General features: G+C 41.3%; 2 protein-coding genes across 6 annotated transcripts in view; one reads left to right on the top strand and one right to left on the bottom strand.

Moving 5' to 3' along the window:
* The window catches only part of LOC127367926 (kelch-like protein 29), a 201,858-nt gene extending 191,255 nt beyond the window's left edge, over window positions 1–10,603 (top strand). For all 4 annotated transcript variants that reach the window (XM_051408182.1, XM_051408181.1, XM_051408183.1 and 1 more), the window contains 2 exons: window positions 6,486–6,630; window positions 9,101–10,603. In XM_051408182.1, the coding sequence (XP_051264142.1) occupies window positions 6,486–6,630; window positions 9,101–9,284 (329 nt within the window). In that variant the 3' untranslated portion in view covers window positions 9,285–10,603. The remainder of the gene's footprint in view (window positions 1–6,485; window positions 6,631–9,100) is intronic.
* Window positions 10,604–10,868: 265 nt separating this feature from the next.
* The window catches only part of atad2b (ATPase family AAA domain containing 2B), a 65,488-nt gene continuing 56,138 nt past the window's right edge, over window positions 10,869–20,218 (bottom strand). For both annotated transcript variants that reach the window (XM_051408177.1, XM_051408178.1), the window contains exons 27-28: window positions 18,783–18,911; window positions 10,869–14,439 (exon numbers count right to left, since the gene is read on the bottom strand). In XM_051408177.1, the coding sequence (XP_051264137.1) occupies window positions 14,398–14,439; window positions 18,783–18,911 (171 nt within the window). In that variant the 3' untranslated portion in view covers window positions 10,869–14,397. The remainder of the gene's footprint in view (window positions 14,440–18,782; window positions 18,912–20,218) is intronic.

The raw sequence follows: 20,218 nt of genomic DNA, 5'->3' as shown, positions 1-20,218 counted from the left end.
TTTTCAAGTGTGTAGGATACTATGGTGGCAGTGAAACTCACCCTTTCTAGGGTGTTGGGTTTTTCCGTTCTGTAGAAACATGGCGGTTCAACATGGCAGCCTCCGTAGACCCTCTGTAGACAAAAATGGCTCATTACAAGAAAACACAACAATTCCTATATTCAGGTGATCATACACTTATGAAACATAACTATGAATACTATATTCCATCTCTGCCAGTAGATCCTCCTCAATGTTACACTCTGGACCTTTTTAATGTCTTACAATTTGTGTATTAATGCTAAATATGTACTTTTGAGCAGATGTGGCTCAGAAGTTAAGCGAGTCGTCCACTAAGCAGAAGGTTGGCGGTTCGATCCATGGCTCCTTTCGCTGCATATCAAAGTGTCCTTGAGGAAGATACTGAACCCCAAATTGCTCCTGATGCTGCCTATTGATGTTTGAATGTGTTTGAATGCTTAGTGTCTGTATCTTGCATGGCAGCCACTGACATCAGTGTTTGAATGTGTGTGGATGGGTGAGTGTGGCATGCAGTATACAGCACTTTGAGTGGTCGGAAGACTAGAAAGGCCCTACACAAGTACAGACCATTAACCATTACTTTTACTTTTCAGGGAGGTGAATCACCCACGTCATGTCTTTTTTTTTTAAAAGAGAGTTAATCTTACTCAATCAGACCAGTCCAATGTCATTTACATAGCAGATGTCCATCATAAATAAGAAATAGTGGTTCTTACCTTTGTAACTAATTTTGTCATTGATTAAAAACATGAGAAATGCAAGTCAAGCTGTATGGTTTGAGGGATAGAAAATGTCTGTCGGTCCACCACTTTTGTCCGAACATATCTCTACTATTGGATGGATAACCATAACATTCAGGTTTCCCTCAGCATGAGTTGTAATAACTTTGGTGATCCCTGACTTTCCATCTACTGCCAACAGGCCAAAATTTCAGTTTGTCCAATACTTACTTTGATTTATGACCAAATACCTGTGAAACTAATGACATTCCCATCGGCCTCAGCTCTCTGTAGTTAAGATTGACAGAGCAGCCAGCATTACTGTAGATTCATGGTCTTATTTTTTATGTCAAAGCCCTTTATTAACTAATTTCTACTAAAGAAATTACCCCTACAAAAGCTGTTCACTGTATGTTCTGTAGAGTAACAGTGACTCTGGAAGAATGAATGACGAGGTGTGGGTGAATATTTTTTCAAATTCCATTCACCTGCCATATAATTGTGGGAACATAAATTAAAGTCCCAGAAAGCTGTGCTTTAGAGCTGAACTATTCCTCTATAACATGAAATATTCATGATTAAATCAAAGTTAAAGACCAACATCTTTTGGTGCAATTTAACACTTAAAAAAGTAACCTGCTTCAACTGGTGCGTGTGGTTTGATCAGATTGGTTTTACAGTAACTGAACTACTCACCAACTCAAATTCAAATGTTGCTCTCATGGAAGTAGATTACATCACCTCCTTTTTCCCAAAGGAAGCCTTGCCCTCTTCAAAGCAGCGAATAGATAACCGAGAAAAACAAATTCTCACACGAAATAACCAGAACTGTATGTTCACGTAGGACCCCATCACTCATGATAAGAAAATGATTGAGAAAGTTTTCAGGGCCTTTAAAAACTATCTGCATGGTAAGATAACCCCTAGATTCAAGTGAGAAAATTGAGCATAGCGTTAGTTCAGGCAGGGCACGAAGTCAGGCTTAGCTTTCAGTTACAGCTATATCATACGATCACAGCTAGTCATAAACATACATCAGCTGATTCCTCTAAGCTTCCCATTGGATACCATGCACAGTCAGCTGACAGCTCACCTGATTTCCTCAAGCATCCAATTGGCTAACATCTACATGGCGTCTTATTTAAGCTGCTTTAGCCTGCCTGCCTATCTCTGCTGCTCCTCTACAAGCCTTTTTGCACCCACCTCCACCCCAGCTCCTCCTTTTTATATTTCTAATTAATCAATGTCATTTTCTGATTGCCATTGATGCTGCTCTGTTCTGTACCCTGGGGGGTCTCTGCTGCCGCTCTCCTTGTCTTAAACTTTTCCATGTATGCACATGGAAGGGCAGGGAGGTGTGCTCTCCCTGCCTTAAGGTTTTCCACGTAGGCACGCGGAAGGACAAGGAGGTCCCAGAACAGAGCCATACCGCCAAATGTAATTCTGCTTGGAATATAAGATATTTTGACGAAAGTGGTCCTGACTGAAATATGCTTTTTCATAATTTGGGTAAAGTAACCCTTTGAAAACAGTAGTTGCTTACACAACATACTCCCAGCCTTCCTCCAGTATTCACCCAGCGTACGTCCCCTGCTGACAGACAGGTCTCCATTGATTGGTCGACTCCAGGGACCAGAGAGCAGAAACGCTGTGCCCAGACTGCTCTATCGGGAAATTGACAGCAGAACAATGGCCAGCACAAAATGACGTATCAGCCCAGCAGCCACAGCGATTGAGAACGCCATTATGGAGGTGGAGGAAGAGGAGGGCAAAGTGTCAGAGCGAGAGAGGTGGAGAAGATGGAGTGTTTCCATAGCTACCTAATTGGACGAGTCGTCCCCCCCCCCAACCTCCATCTGTTCTCCATCGTTCTGAATTAAAGTACATCATCCCCGTTCACCCCCTCCGCTGTTTTGGTACGTCATTTGAAAAGCTTCTCCGCCACATAAAAGGATATTGTGTGAAGAAGAAACAAGTTTTTGCTGCTCCAATTACCTTGTTGTAATCTTATCTAAGCTTCTGGCTGGAAGAACTGAAGCTTCTTTGTCCTATTTCCTCCTGCTCCCCCGTGCTCTCAGATGGGATGCAGGAAGCTGGAGAGGATACCCAACAACTCGTCCTCCATGTTTTTTCGAGGAGGAGAATGTCTTGTTTTATTCCTTGTTTGTGATCTTCTGCCGCCTGTGACTGACCGCACATTTCCACACCGCTGTAATGCCACAGATTTGCGATGACGACTGCTGTTTGGGAGTCTTTATCAGAGAGAGCAGTCTTATCTAGATCTGTACAGTATACAGTGTTGGTATAATTGAGTGAGTTGTGATGTATCTGTGTGTGTGTGTGTGTGTGTGTGTGTGTGTGTGTGTGTGTGTGTGTGTGTGTGTGTGTGTGTGTGTGTGTTATCGCTGCGGTAGTGTTCCGGTTTTATAGAATCAGATATCTGCCGTGTTGATGCAGGAATCAGATAGGAAAGGATGTGAGGGAACAACAAGGTGTTTGTTTAGACAGCAACCACAAATTTCATCATAGCTGTGTGTTTGTTTGTGTGTGTGTGTGTGTGTGTGTGTGTGTGTGTGTGTGTGTGTGTGTGTGTGTGTGTGTGTGTTTTCACTCGTTTCCTGTCCTTGACCTCAGCCCGAGGGGTCCCAGACATGGTGACTAAGCTGTTTTATCAGAGTGTGAGAGGCTGCGTCAGCCCGTGTTGCCCCGCAGGCACAGCTGTACTCCTATCACCGCTGCCGTGTTAAAACCTTGTTTTGCTGTCTTTTTTTTCCTCCTCTCCCATCCCTTTATTCATTTTTTATGTAGAATGTGGTCATTTGTGGGTTCCTGGCTTAGTTTTTCTAGCCTCAAAGCGGCGAAACCAGACTAAATCCATTGTGAGACTTCAAGAATAGCAAGGTTTTTTCTCAGAATTAGAAAGTTTTCAGCTGACATGGACAATACTTGTGTACTCTTTATTGTATCTCGGTGTTGTTTAAGGAGAAACGGCTCGTTTTGGTTGTGTCGAAGGCCAGGGGATAGCAGCAGAAGCAAAGTGGTGGAGAGATGTTGAACCCTGACAGCAGTCCTTTGAGACTTGCCAATTGAGAATGCGATATACCTGCCTGGTACTCGTGCAAACCCGCTGCTTACTGTGGGTCCACGAGAGAGAGAGAGGCAGCAAGCAATGGTGAGAGTTTCTATGGGGAAAAAGAGAGAAAGGTTTTTCCTTTGAGAGCATCCTGTTATTATTCTGCCTCAGGCGCCGAGCAGAGAGAAATGAGTGTTCTGTGTTTATGGGACCTAACACAAAACATCATGTACACACGCTTACGCTTGTGCTCGCACACACACACACAAAAGCTTGGGAAGACAGGCAGCGGCATATCAATGAGATGAAGAAGGTAAAAGAAGAAAATAAACACGTCAAGCAGAATGTGAGGAGGACCAATCAGTGGCAACTTGTTTCTCAAGGGCAGAAAATGAAGCTGACGCCTCAGATGGATGCAGTGGAAGTTCAGATTGAATTTCAGTGCGTGTATATGACTGCATTATGGTCATATAATGCATGAAACAACTGCATGATGTAATTTGGAGGCTAGAGTTAAGTGGGTTTTTTTGCCATGATAGTGCCATGGATGGAAATGTCTCCCTGTCTGCCCATCACTTTGGTCTAGACTGAAATATCTTGACATGATATTTTGTACATACATTCATGGTCCCGAGAAGATGAATCACAATTAATATGGTAATTGGGGCGTAGCTCATGGGCTGGGCCCTTTATGGAGTTGAGCGGCCCGGGTTTGTTCTCTAACTGTCTCTATAAAAAAATAAAGCCAACAAAGGCAATAAACCCTCCCCCAAAAAAAATAAAAAAAAAATCTTTGGTGATCCCTGACTCGGATCCCTCCCCATTGGTGGCTGTGCCTCCGGGGCGTAAGCCATCCTCCTAAACTGGTATTTATAGGACCTCATGTGCACTTCAGACTAGGAGCACACAAAGTTTTAGCTGAGACAGCTGCAGGTGATATTAATAAGGAGATTAAATATAAGGTGAGAGATTTATCCGTAGAGTAAAAAGGTTAGATTTAGGTTATTCGCTAATTATTATTCTTGCAGTCTACACAGCGTTCTTTAAATTGTCTATCAAATGCACATTTATAAACTTCAATTTAAATGATTTGACGGATGATTCTTACTTATTTGAGCCTTCTGTGAGATGGTCTTTTCATTTCATGTGTTTTTTTTTTTTTGCTTTTGCGAAGCACTCTGTGTGATTCAGTACAAGCTGAAATGAATCATTCATCATCCTTCTGCCTAATAATGATGATTGAGATATCACCGTGATGATGGTTTACAGGTACATGTGATGAACTGATACGGGTGCTATAAATAGCCACAGCCGCGCGTAATGACAGCTGTTTTGGTGCCGTTGGAGAATGTCGCTAATGCTACACTCAATGTAAGTGCACTTCTCACTGACAGGTCTAATGAGAGGTGGATCGGGGCTCCAGAATATATACGCAAACAGATGTTTAAGGGCGTTTCTACATCCATGTGATTGAGGTTTATAGAACAGAATCGTGCTTCTTGCGGCTTTATAAATCTGCTGAAAAAGAACGGGTATGTATATTTTTGTCTTTGTGCATACGCACAGTTTCAGTCATGAATCTAAAAAGAGTTTTATGCATCTGGCCCCTGGTCTTGTTACAGAACATTACGAGTTGAAGTGTAGTAGCTGAAAACATAATGCAGTGCAGCTCATTCAGAGTGTCACTCTGAGGAGCAGCAGAAGCACCTCTCGCCTCCAGAGGTGACCTGTTAATTAAACATGTCAGACTGCTCTCAGCAGCTGAAAGGCAGAAGGGGGGGAGTCTACTACACAACAGAAGCTTTTAGGGTTTCCACCACCATTATTAAGGCGTCAGCCGTTACTCCTCCTGTTGCCTGTCTCCAATGAGGGATGTCCGTCCACTGTGGCAGAAAACAGCAAGGACGGCGGCTCCAGCCAAGTGTCTGTGCATTATTCATGCTGCTTGTAAATTGGCCAGCTGCAGTCTGCTCAAGAGAAATTGCTCTGAGTTTGAAATACACTTCCTCTTCCCACACAGCGGGGCCGCTGCTTGCAAGCTGCAGGTTTCCAATGGCATCGTTCCGCACAAACCACTGTTTCATTTTGTTTCCCCATCATCTATAATTCTACAGCGGTGCTGCTCCAATGCCTTTGTTTTCCTCATGTGCTGTATACTGTATCAGATTGAATTATACAGTATGCACAGTGAGCAGTACCCCACCTGTTCACTCATGTATTTCCAATACATGTGCACAGCGTTTTTTTCCTTTTCTTTTTTTTTGTGTGAATCTATGGATGTGCCAGAGGGCGTAATGCAATTGTGAATTATTGGGGACTTAGGTAACTCCTTTATATTGCTGCCAAGCCCAAACATATTTTTGAGCAGAACCCAATAAAGCCACAAGGATTTATGAACTCCGCTTTTTCACTGGTTTGTCATCCATTCTGGGTTATTTTTTTCTAAAGCAATCTTGAGAATGGCACATCTGTAAAGTGATAAGAAGAATGTTGATGATGATTTTTGCATGCAGCCTGGGGAAAAAATGAAAAAACAAATTGATGCCATTATAGTGAATGGAAATTTCTGCTGTGTGTGAGAGTGACATTCAAACAATAGCTCTGTGTTTTCTTTAACAAAAATCTCCTCCCCTTCTTCCCTCTCTCTCCTTCTCTTCCTCTCATATCTTTAGATAACAAATACGCCCCTGCAGTGAGTCTAAACGGTTTTATATTCATCCTGGGAGGAGCCTACGCTCGAGCCACCACTATCTATGACCCAGACAAAGGCAACATCAAGGCCGGTCCCAACATGAATCACTCTCGGCAGTTCTGCAGGTAAGAGATTATTAATGTAGCAGTACCACGTGTAATTTAGGCCCGCAGTGTGGAATTTAAAAGATTTTTTTCAAAAGCTCAAATTGCAGGTTTGTTTTGTGTGAAGCTTAAAAAAACACCACATTATTACACAGCCTAAAAAAAAATATGTAAAACTCAAGTTTATTAGTAATCTGCCAGTATTTTTGTCATAAGACGGGTAAACGGTTGCACAGGGAAAATGTATTCAGGCCAGTTAATTAAAACTTGAACAAAGCCAGTTGTGGGCTGACAATGTTTCCAACACGATGCACTGAGGTTGTGAAACTTCTCTCTTGGTAGAGAAATTGCTTTCTAATTTGTGGGCTTGATTTTTTAAAATTGCTTGATCAGTAACGCTGCTGCCTGTCATCCTGAGAGAAACAAAAGAAATCCGTTGGAAAAAAAGAGACTACTTGGTTTAATCAACTTTCTTTCAAAGCGTTTAAGCGCTCTATTTTATTCTGAGATAAACCTATGACATATGAGTCATTTGTATTATTATTTTTTATTTGCACATAGTTAGGTGTAATGTTCTGGTTCTAAAAAAAAAAAACCAAGAAAGGGCAGTCCACACCTGTAACTTTCATAGCATTTGTGGACACATAATGGCTGATAAAGGGAGATAAATGAAAATTAACAACAGTGGGATCACATCCTAATATCCCAGTCAGCTCGAGCCACTGAGGTATGCAGTTTGCTGGATAATGAACCCACTGTTTTCTGGGCCCGAGCCCTTTTTTTCCTCCACTCTTTTTTTCTCTTTTTCCTCAGAAGCTGAGAACGAAGGAAAGCATGCTCGAAATACATTTGGGAAGCAATTACAGACAGTGATCTTATGTGCAGAATGTATAACATAAATCATGTTGTCAGAGTTATTGATAAGCTGCAGCAGCACACGCCAGGCAGCTGTTCTGCTACATTTAACTAAGTCTGACACACGAGAGAGGAAGAGACGCGGGGAAGGAGGGCGAAACAACAAACACACAGAGCTGCCAAAAGAGAAACACACAAACACTCAGAAACAGCACTATCTACAGTGCATGCTCCTGCGCACAAGATGAGGTCTAGCAGGTCATCGTGCAAGAGAGCTGATATTCTCCCCTTGCTGCGTCCGGCCCTCTGCAGGCCTGCACCTCCCCTCTGTTTATCAGGACGAGCAGCTCCAGGCTTTGCCCTGTGCTCTCTCCATTTTGGATCAGCTGTGCGGCTTTCTCTCTGAGTAGATTTAGGCTTTATGTAATAATCTTTTTCAGTCCCAACTGTGTTGTGAATTTGTGCAATAGGACTGCATGTCGTTCGCTCTGTGTGTATGCGTACGTGTGTGTGTTTGAGCGTGCACCTTATGTAAATGCAGATCGTTCCAAACCCCAATAGGAGTACAAAGCCCTAATCAGCTTACAGCCCAAGTTTTAATCCTCTCCGCACACAAACTCCTGTTTCTGTTTCTCATATCAAATGAGCACATTTGTACAGATATTTGCTTTTTCATTAGTTTTCTCCCTAGCCCTCAAGAGGTAATGTAATGTGTGTGGGGTTTTTTTTTTCTTACCTTACAAAGTAGCCTTGTTGGGCAGCATGTGTGAATTATGTCAAACATCTCAGGCGTGGCCCCTAGCGCGACAATCAGCGTGTTTATGGCGATGTTGTCTTCTGTCTGGCTTTGTTGTCTTATCATGATTAACAATAAGAGCAATATCCCTGCTGCGGTGAGTCATAGCTAGCTAGTATCAAAGCCACATTAGCTCAAACTTGCTTTCACCCACTTATCTTCCTGACACAGTTTCTCTCTCATTACTATTTGGTCCTAACAGTCAGTGCTTTTAATTTGAAGCAGCAGCAGTAGGCAGGTTTTGTATTAGCAGTAACCTAATACAGCTCTGACACGGCTGTGAGCGAGTGGATGGTAAACAGTGAGACTGATATTAGAGGAATACAATTCTAAACAGTAATGCTGGATTACAAACATGCATCCTTCATCCATCCTTCATGCGAGGATGGGTAGGTCATTTTAATCCAGATTGAGAATTGTTGACTCAGGTAAAAAGTACTATATAAAACGTAAATAAACAATGTAAATACATTAAATGGCTACTGCTGAAAACATGCAGAGCATAAATGGTATCAACAGCAGAGTCTGGTTTAATGAAAATCCTATGTGCCCTTCAGTTTCTTGGCTGCAACCAGTAACTTGTGGAATTTCCACTGGTAAATCCACACATAAATGCCTGGAAGTTTAAACAAATTAAACAAGATGTATTGTATTCAATAGTGAGCTGTAGAGGTGCTGATGGGCAGATATTGTTACCATTTCTCAGAGCCAGACTAGCCGGCAGATATGAGAGCGAGGTATCAATCTTCACATCTAACTCGCAAAAAGTCTATTCCTTTAAAGGTTTCTATCTCTTAAAAAGAAATGAACTGAACAACATTTCTGTGTCTGCCTTCGCAGTGCTGTGATCCTGGACGGGAAGATCTACGCCACAGGAGGCATCGTGAGCAGCGAGGGTCCAGCCCTCGGCAACATGGAGACCTTCGACCCTTGCACCAACACTTGGACGCTCCTGCAGTCACTGCCCTGCCCGCTCTTCAGACATGGCTGCGTGGTCATCAAGAAGTACATTCAGAGCGGCTGAGGTGGTGGGGGGGCGGCCGGGACCCGATCACACTGGGTCGACGCCAAACACCAGCTGAGCCCCGGTTGTGGGACGATGTGCGACAACAGCTTAGGGCCGGGCCGGTTGGTCGGTCAGCGACCTCTGGACTTGACGCCAGCATCCATCCACCTTGTTACCTGTCTCTCCCCCCAAAAAAAAAAAGCCCTGTGCAGAATGTACTCATGTTTAACTACTCAGCCATGTCAGGTGACGATGCCTAACCTCCAGTACTGTATGTATCATGGTAGTAGTTCATCCTCCCATCCAACAGGCACAGGGACCCTCTTAGTAAATTAACTCCTTGTTTTTTCGATGAAGTCATCGTTGGTTTTCGGTTGTTGTTTTTTTTTTCCCCAGATCTCTGTAAACTCACCACCTTCCTATTTCTTTACTATACTCTGACTCAGTGCAGTGAAAGCCATTTCTGGTTTATGTCCGGTTTTTGAGAATTATGTTTGACAGGTGTAGGTTTCATAGTCATTTTTTTAGGGATGGTTTCTTTTTGGCGTGTTTTTCGGTACAGCGACATCTACAGGGCAGGAGGAAAAGCGAAGGAAAGGAATTCATCGACTGTTTTCCTCTTTATCAGTGGATTAGACGAGTTTCTTCTCTCTCCACCGTATCAGGAAGTGAACTCCTACTGTGAGTGGATTTATGAGGTAATTTTAAAAACAGAGTCTGAACTCTGTGTAACCCGTTTCTATTAATGACTTGCTAAACATCGGAAAAGCTATAAAAAATCTGGGTCGGGTAGGGTTTAAAAAGAGAAAATCTTTATTTTCTTCTTTGTTCTAGTGCAATTCCAGCTTGATTGAGATATCATCTGGAGGGTGAGTTGCCTGTTTTTCCCCCCTCCCTTTGATTCATACTCGCTTGCTCTCGGGGACAAAGACAGCGCTACATTTAGAGAGAGAGAGAGAATTCCTCCTTCCGCTGATGTCCGATCAGATGTTCAAGTTGGGACAGTTCCTCCGGATAAAAGCACAATAACCACCCATGACTGTTACCATAGAATCTGTTGATTCATTTTTTTTTTTTTTTTGTCTTTCATGACCCACCTTCTATTTGTTTTATACAATGTGTTTCATTGCAACCCACAAAATGATGTTGGGTTGGAATTCTGTAAATACAGGAAGGAAATATGTATATTTTAAAACCTGAAGGCAATTCTGTATAAATGTTTTTAGAAAAAAAAATGCTAGGTTGGATTCAAAACGGTATGTCTGTAAATCTGTACCCAAAAAGGAGAAATTAACAGTTGTTATTATTGAAACCTAATACATATACCAGAACATGAACACAGTGTCATGTCTTTTTTGTATACTAATGAATTCAAGTGTTGAATAGTGTAGAAGTGCTTTACTCAGTACAGGTAAGTTGCTTTTTCACATCTCAGCACAGGCTTCTGATTTTGGCATATAAAAATACAAAAGGTGTGGTTTTTAAAAACAACTAAGCAAATAAATGGTTTCACAAACTTTCAGGTTACAGGTTGTCTGAAAATACGTGTGTGGATTTCTCATTTGTCTAAATTTAGAGTAAGAAAAATCAACACTTGAAATGTACAGTTTGAACCTTTATTCAAGTATATCACAGCAGTTTATTTGAGAAATACAGTAAATGTTTCATTTCAAATATAACTTACACTAAAGTAACAATTGCGAACAGGTGTGTTAAAATACACAAACAAACAGAATCGACAAAGCTATGGAAAGTCTTGACTAAATAAACTGTGAAAAATAGGGAAGAACAAAGTAATTCAGGATAGAACAAACCCTTTCCTTCTGCATACTGGACTAAGTAGTCTCAACTACCAGACAAAAATTGGTTGTTAGTCCAAACTGGCTACAATTTATAGTAAGAAAGGAATATCACAATGTATGACATTTAACTACCCATATTTTATTTGTGTTTTTAAATTCATAAAAAATAACTCTTTTGGCAGAAAGTGGAGACAAAGTGAAAAACATTAAAAGAAAGTTAGTCTGGTCCTGTTTCACTTCCTGGGATGTACTAAATGGACACTATGTTTCCTTCAAATATCACTTCGGTCCTAATGTTATGTTAGTCTTTTCCAGTATGCCACAGTCTGTAACCACTTTAATGAAGAAAACACCAGAACAATGAAATAAATAAAAAGAAAAGTTGAAAGGGCATGTTGTCGCGTGTTGAACCTGAGAGACCTGTAAACCCTTTTATTCCCCCGTACACGCCAAATAAACCTGCTACACAAACGCTACGCAATTCAGCAAAATTGTTAAAACGGACGCATGACGCTTCCCGATTTGTTAAATTTCAAACGTACAAAAAGACAATTTACTGAATATTAGGTGTAAAACATGTTTAATAATAAATAATTAGAATCATGAGATGAAAATCTGCAAAAACAATCAGAAAAAAAAAAAGGCAATAGATGTGTAAAGAGGCAGAAATTGCTCTCTATAGCTTCTAACAAGGTATGGGGTGAGAATATGAAAGAGGAGCAGATCTAGGATGATCTCCTCAATGTCAAGGTACAGTAGAAATTAAACTGAAACTAATAGAATAAAATATACGGTCCGTGAAATACCCTTAAAATGTATGCAATCATCATCTGGCTCAAATGCAAACATGCATAACAATCGGAAAGATATAAACAACTCTTGGATTACTGCAGCAGCCGTGGTTGCACTGATCTGGAACCTTAGATGGTACTGTAGATTTCACAACAGTATTTCGGGGGGGGGGGAGAAAAATACTGTGTGCTGTACCCAGTAAACAGTTTTCGCATTAAAATAAATTAAGCTGAGGTAGCGTTGGTTTTTCTCTCTGCAGTAGTCCAAGTGCTAACCTGTCATTGCCAGTTTGCATATGGTCTTTGCTTTTGTCACCTAGAATTTGAGAAAAGGCAGAGGTGAGCTGGGGTCAGAGTTGCACCAAGAGGTTTGAGGATTGGACAAGAGTGCTTTGAGAGAAAGAAGGGGCCTTCTCCAGTCTACACCTGCTCAAAACATGGCATTTCCCAAACCATGAAAATGCCATGAAAACCTTTATAAAGCTTCAGTAAATACCTTCATTTACTGCAGTCAGAAAACATACACTATGTTGGCCACAGATTAGAATCCAGCTTCTCTTGTCTGGTGTTGAGAAAAAAAACAGAAGGAAATGAATCCACTAAGTCGGTACACACAATTGAAAGGAGACAAAAAAAATAAAATAAAATCATGTAATGCTTTATACACCTTAGTGACGGGCACTGCCTAGAATGGCCTTGTTCATTATGGATTCACAACCAATGCAAAACAATCTCAACTCAAGCAAAGCATTGTATAAAAAAAAACGTAAAAAATAATTATCAAATACACAACATAATACATAGGTTGTTAGGACCATCTAACAGAACATTTTCATAGTCAAAACAGAATTCCTGTGAACAGGCACCGTTATGTCAGCACCTTTTGAGGGAGTGGGATAACGCTTGGCACGATAAAATCATTTGACTCGCATCATTATGTTTTGCATATGAAAAACTGAAGAAAAGCTGGTGTTGTCAACCTCTTCTTACACCTGCCGTCTGCTCAGGTGGAGACTGACCTCCCCAACAGGTCTGGGTTTAACAGGGTGTGAATACATTTAAAAATCGTAACAACGTTTCAAGTGCTTGAGATGTATCTGGCCAGACACCGACACAGCCACAGAAGGTTAGTATTATCTGAAACTCCTTTCATATTCCTCACATTTTTGAAGGTTGTTAATGACATTTTTTTTTGGCCGAGGTTGGAGATGTATAACCAAGATATGTTTTGACCAAACGGTATTGAGATTTTATTTGAATTTTTTTGCTTGAAGGTCACTGTGCCCTCAGTGGTTAAGACCCACCCCAACTTGGAGCTTATTTATTTTCACAAGAAGTTAATAAAAAAGAATCCTGCTTAATATATCAGAGTTTCATATGAGGTTTTAAATAAGGCACACACTAGGCAGTGCAAACTCTAGACGCGTTCCAAATTGTACTGCTTCCAGTTCCTCAGCTGGGGTGTCGGTAGGAAAATCAACTGGCTGGCACAGCTTGAGCGGGAGGGAAAACATTCAGACTGTTGATGTAGTGAGGATGGGGGCTCAGCTACCACACAAACTATTCAGGACATGACATTCTGCTAAGACTGTGAATGTCAGAGGTGGTCTATGAGCGAATGTTTCGAATGATGAACACTGATGGGGGCTAACAGCTTTCCGCACCTGATGGCCGCTGTAATGTAGAGGACATAAACGGTTCTAGTCCTGCTGCGCTAACCCTCGACCGGTTTGTATTCCCACTAAAACTTCTTTGTAAACTATTGTTCTGGGTGAGTATCCTTGACAGTGGCTCAGATATTGAATTAATCAAGTAGCTAAAATGGCAGAAAAAAAATGAGCCGCATAATAGCGTGGTGACAACTGGCCTATGACGAAGCGTTCCACTCGAGGGCTCAAGATGGGCTCAGCAATGTAGTTCAGTGATTCAGAACATTATCTGTCCTCATCTCCTAGCTCTGCATTCACACTTCTGCTGGTGAGGATCTGGGTGTGTGTGTGAGTGTGTGTGCGTGCATTTCGGGTGTGTTTGTAGAAATGCATGCATACCCAAGTGTCAGGTTTGTGTGTGAGTGTGTTGTGCTCCAGCGAGGAGCGGCCAGGTTGAGATATGACATCACCCGATCTGTTGGTTTTGCTAGTCATCCAAGTTAAGAAGTAATCCCAAGAGCAGCATGGATAAAAGTTAGAATAGCACCCGAGTAGCACCAGGGTTGCCCGTCACCGTTGGTGTGTGTGCGCGTGTGTGACTGACACACCTCCAGGTGTTTGGTTGTGTAGAATGGGTCTGGATCTGGCCAGGTTCCTGAGACGATAGCACCATTGAATGTCTCCGTCCTCAACCTCGTCCTCGTCGTGTTCCCTCCCAGCAAGAGGAGAATCTTTTTTTCTCCGTGTGTTTTTGTGTTGAGGGCTGGATTCAGAAGCTCCTTCACGCTCTCTCTCTCTCTCTCTCTCTCTCTTCTCTCTTACTCAGTTTGTGTGTGTCTTTGTGGTCCCAGGCTGTTCAGGATCTACCTGATATGTATTCTTCTCCATCTCACAGGAATGTATCAAAATGCTGAATTCTGTCCTCCAACTCCTGTGCCGCAAACAGAGAGACAAACACAGACACATACTGCTTAGTCTCAACCAACACAGAAAACTTGGATGTGTGTATAAAGCATCTGTGCACTACGGTTTTTTAATATTACTTGGAAATTTCCCACAGCAAACAACAGCTTTCACCATGATAAATGATGTAAAATGAAGCAAAGCTGTGCTGGAATGAGACAGGCGATTTTTCTCGGCATGAAAACAGCAGAATTTGACACTGACTAAATCTGAACAGAGCTGGAGGAAGAGAGATGGATGTTAGCCTGCAATAGACCATGATTAATGCCTTGAAGATGTTACACTGTGTGTGTTCTCTCATCTGAATGGCTGCTCAGTGCGACAGACGCCGCTACAAGACACCAATTTCAACATCTACAACAAAAGTTCAAAACTATCAACTTAATAGTAAAAAGCAAAGGAAAGTAAACTTTTCCAGGGTGGGGCAGTTATCCTTCGACCTCAATGCCATGTTCATGCACACTTTTTTGTTTCCTGTAATATGGCATTGAATCTACAAGCTAACCTCTGATGAAAAACGCCATTTGCAATCCTCTCATGAACAAAACAAACCAAAACAAAAAAAGGTTCAACTGGTGATTAAGTCCTTTGTTAAATGAAACCAAGGGTCCACGCTGGCCAGCTATTCATTTTATAATCGAGATATAATAAACTATACCCAACATATTTTGACATTTATTATGAATCTATTTAAAAAGGTCGTAAGGCTGATACTTTTGTTCCAGTTCCATTTATAACATCAATTAAACACTTGGCACTTTATCATACCCACAACTATCAACACCAGGTCGCACAAGCTGTAAAATTCAATGAAGGCACGAAAAGTGAAGTTAACGTGCAACTGAATAAAAAAAAAGTCACTAATGTAGAAAAACTCCCTGAAAGCTTCAGCTCATCAGGCACAGCCCATGTTTAGACACATCGATGCTTTTAACACCCGTCGGTTTGCCGTGTCTCACTGCGCACCCACACACCAACACGCAAATAGGCTCTATGCCGTCTTGCTGCTTTGCACCTCTGTGATCTCCGGTCTATCTTCCAGGAGGCCTATCACCTTGTCATCCCTAAAACACAGCACACATTATAACAAGCCCCCGCAGCACCTGCCCTCTGCCTCACTAACATAAAGTGTGTGTGTCTCTCTCTCTCGTGCATGAGCAGAAGTCCACCAGCATAGCGAGAGGTTTAGTTCCTTTATCGCTCAATATGTAATGGCAGAATTAGGAGTTTAATTTCCCAGAGGGTCACATCAACACTATGCATAAAAAGAGAAATCCAGCATTGTGTGCTCTACACTGTTCAGATGTCATCAATTTGTGATGTTCTACCCATTTGTGACAAAGGTGTTATAAATTACTTTGGTGTACCTGCCTTCTTTGAACTTGTCTTATCTACTTCCAGCGCAGTTACTGATTTCCTCTATTTCCCAGATCAAATTTTCTACAACCCTTGGGAGAACAGGGCTCTCTGCGGTGTGTACGTGCAGGTTAGGAGAGCAAAAACAACAACAGTGGAGCAATTTTTTATTTATTTTTCTAACCGCAAAAGAAAAAGTGAGAGACGAAAGAGAACAATTTTGTGTGCTGTGCCTGGATGAAGGTGTTGTTTCACAAGCTACTGACAACAGATTCACAATGATGAAGGCTTGGGTGCACTGCATTCTGTTCTACAAAGGCTACTGTCAGTGTGAAAAACTGATTTCTCTGCCTGTTTTATGATGGTTTTGTCTTTATGTGACTGTTCCACATTGGGACAAAACCATCTACATTCTACTACCTATCTGCATGAGTAAGAACAAGGCACAATCAAAATCCTAGAAGTCCAACGTGTTTTAGGAACAATTCTACAATCGACACTGCCCCCGATGTTACTGCTTTTGATACACAAGTAAGCCAAAAAGTGTATAGTGAAAGATCTGGAGGCTACAATCTTCCATAACAAACATTTAAATAAGCAGAGAAATAACCGACCTTTATGATGATGCGCTAACTGGAGCAGGGGCATGTACAGCTCTGGTACCAATTCGGGTTAAAGGTCAAAGGCTCTTACAAAGTCTTAAATTGCTGTTTGAGACACGGACAAAATAAAACATTAGGCCTAGGGCAATATGAAAGCCAATTTGTAGATAGGAACATAGTTGGCATGTTATTGTGTGCCGAGCAGAGATGGTCCCCCTGGCTTTAACTGGAAGCAGGGTGCAGTCCACTCCATCTGCTAAAAGGTCAGCTCTTCCGCAAGACTGAGACAAGCCATACCCAGAGGAGGACGAGAAGAGTAAAGGAGACAAATATATGGACACGCTCCATTTCACTCATCTCTGCAACGTAGACAGAAACACCATGCGTTGCAACAGTAAGTGGAAATGGCTTCATACAGAGCATCAACCCTACATAAGTGTATGTGCGCATGTTTTTGCTTTCTCTAGGGGGGGAACAAGGATATGACCTGCTGTGGAGTCGAGATGTGTGCTGGAAAACACAGGCAAACAAAACACGTGCCAAACGAGCTGACATTTCTGCTCTGGAAGCACCAATTTGGGCTGGCAGTATGAAATGAACCCAGACACGCGCCGCCCTCCCCTCCACCAACAGCCGGCCCCGTCGACAGGCAGCACCACCTGGCTCACTGCTCTCCGCTGCCCCCCTCCCCCTCCCTCTCTCTGACATCCTGACAGCCAGCTCTGGCTAACAGCACCAGGACACTGCCACTCCTGGCCCGCAGTATGCACCGACATCCTACAGCAGCAGCAGATGACCAGATGGGATTCTGGGAAAATATACAGCAGCTTTATCTGTATGGAACATTGTCAAGAGAGATTAAAAATCGAAATAGAAAAAGAATTACCTTGTATTAAGGGTCTTTTTGTTAAGCCTTGTGCAAGAAGCATTTCCCAAAGAGACAAAGCACTCAACACACTTGCATGCTACAATTAACACTCAATAGCTTAAAAAAAAATATTTTTTACATTTTATTTTATTTTATGACCTTGATGCTACAGTAAGAAGAAACTTCAATTCATTTTGATAAGATTAACTGAATTAAAATAAATGAAAATAAGGGCACACAAAGGCATATTAACTCCTTGTATCATACTATACTACTAAACTATGTTAGTAAAAAGTATATAAATATATTTTATGCTGCTTAGATCTCATTTGGGTTGTTGAATAGAGGATATTATTTGAAATGGCAATCCTTAACCTCGATATTGATTTATATCACTTCATTCCATATACACACTTCCATCCTCCAATAACTACCTAGCAGTGGTTTCTATCATGATGCCTTCCAGACACTACTCCATGTTTCAGCCTGTATCACTGTGTCGTTGTCTATATCTAACCTCCCAAGACTTCTCATATCATTTGCCCCATCCACTTTTCCATTATGTTGTAACTAATGTTATTAGTTCAATAAATATTACCAGTTGTTTAGAACCTCACTGTCAAAGTTTAGACAGTCTTGAAACAAGTTATAACAGGTCATAATGGAACATAATGTGCAATACCATGGACAAAAGCCAAACAAATTAACCCTGCAACTGGCTTCTTTTCACTATCAATTAACATCTGATTATTTTCACTTAATTCATTGTTTATTTTATATAATATGTAAAATTGAAATCTGCCCATCACCACTTTCCAGAGCCCATATGATGATATATTTTAATGACCTCCAATAAATTGAAAACCCTAAAGATATTGAATTTTCTATCGTAGACTAAGAAAAAAAACTAAAATATTCACCTTTGAGATGCTGGAAACAGGGGCTTAAAGGACCAGTGTGTATGATTTAGTGGCATTGAGCAGTGTATTTGCAGACTGCAACTCCCTTGCCTTTCCAAGCCGAAGGAGAAACTATGATCACTGCAAAAATTGGCAGAAAAAAGAAAGACCCTACCTAGAGCCAGTGTTTTGTTTATATGTTCTGGGCTAATGTAGAAACATGGTGGTTCAACATGGTGGCTTCCATGGAAGGCGAACAGTGATGTCTGTAGATAAAAATGGCTAGAAAAATATCATTCTTATTTTCAGGCAATTACACACAAATGAAAACAGTTTTACGCATATTATATTCCATTTCTGCAAATAGACCCTCCTAAATGTTACACACTGGACCTTTAAAACCATTAGCAAAACTGTTACCGATCAGCGACTTTCAGCTCTAGCCTCACAGCAGAGTACAATCTGATTTGCATTGTATAATGTGATGTTATGGTATTATATCATTTTTATAATAGCTTTTCTACGGACAACTGGACAGCAGTTACGGACACTTTAGAAAGGCTAACCCAGAATGCGTGTTTCTGACCTCTAGTAGCTGGCTCTTGTCGTACTCTCTGCGGTGCTGGTAGATACACTGGCTGAGAAGGGAGTACAGTCTCTCCAGCTGCTCCACACTGTAGCCCTCACTCTTCTTCACCACCATATCCAGTAGAGCCTGAGGGGAACACATTACATAACAAATAAGGTATTAAAAACAGATTTACTTCTGAAAGACGTGCGCTGTACATTATCACTAATATCCATAAACGAAACAATAATGTAGCAAACAGGCATACAGAGTTGAATAACTGGTCACACAAGCTAAGTGCTGATGTTGGTGTGCATGGAGATGAAGCATTTGGAGGTCAGCTGTATTCAAAAGCAATTAAGATCAGAGTGACAGCTAATTAAGGCTAATCATAATTAGAACCAAGTTTACATTTCACTGCTACTTTAATTAAAACATTCTGGACAGTCAAAGGCCCTTTTAATTGACCTGTTCTTCACATTTTACCCAAGCCAGAGTCTGTGTGTGTATCTGTGTGTCTATTTAAACACCAGGCTCATCAAAATGCATGGGCTGAGACAGCAACGGCACAATAATTAAAGTTACCATCACTGACACAAGGCAAACAGAGGAACCTCAACAGAAATGAAACGGTGTACGAGTCTGTGTGTGTGTGTGTGTGTGTATGTGAGAGAGAGAGTGACCATGTGTTGAACACATAAAATCAAGGCGATGTCAAGATTAATAAAGACGTGGATGTTTGTCAAAGCTTCTCATCAGTGAACGTCTGAGAGATAATTACAGTGAGCAAAAGAAAAATTACAGAGGTAAAAAGGTTAGCATTGTATTAATCGTTGTACTCCATCTGACTATGATTTCTGTTTAAATGACAGAACAGTTGTCTTGATTAAAGTAACAGACGACGGTTTCACGTCAACAAAAACTTCAGTAGACGCTTAATCCCAAGACAGACTTAACTCGTGAACAGAAATTTAACCTTGAGAGCAGCGCTTCATTTTATTAGGACATTTCTTTTTTACCTTTCAGCACAAACACCTCTAATGGAATTACGGAAAAAGAATGAATTTCAAACACAAGCTGCCCTTGGGATCAACAATGGCTGTTAGCATTTCAGCTGTTTCCCAAAGCTCTAAACTGAAATATTATGAAAGTCACGTGGGTCGTCAATGCCATGTTTAGGTGTTCAGTGTATTCATTTCATATTTGGTTGCCAAAATGTAATTAAGCAGAGCTGACTATGGTTCCCGGAAAGTCTCCTAGGACAATCCATCAGGCCAAACTTTGGCTATTGTTGCATAATCTCTCTTTCATCTACCCACTACAATGTTGACAGTAAAAGTAATGGGCGACAGGGGAGATTATTAGGCTTTGTCAGAGGTCTGCATTCCTAAGAGTGTTTTCTTGTTTTTGTTTGTTGCATCACAGAAACTCATTACAATCCTGTAAATAATTCT

Source organism: Dicentrarchus labrax, unplaced genomic scaffold (assembly GCF_905237075.1).
Source record: "Dicentrarchus labrax unplaced genomic scaffold, dlabrax2021, whole genome shotgun sequence".
In the NCBI taxonomy this organism is placed as follows: Eukaryota; Metazoa; Chordata; class Actinopteri; family Moronidae; genus Dicentrarchus; species Dicentrarchus labrax.
This window is presented reverse-complemented; position numbering and strand designations above follow the sequence as displayed.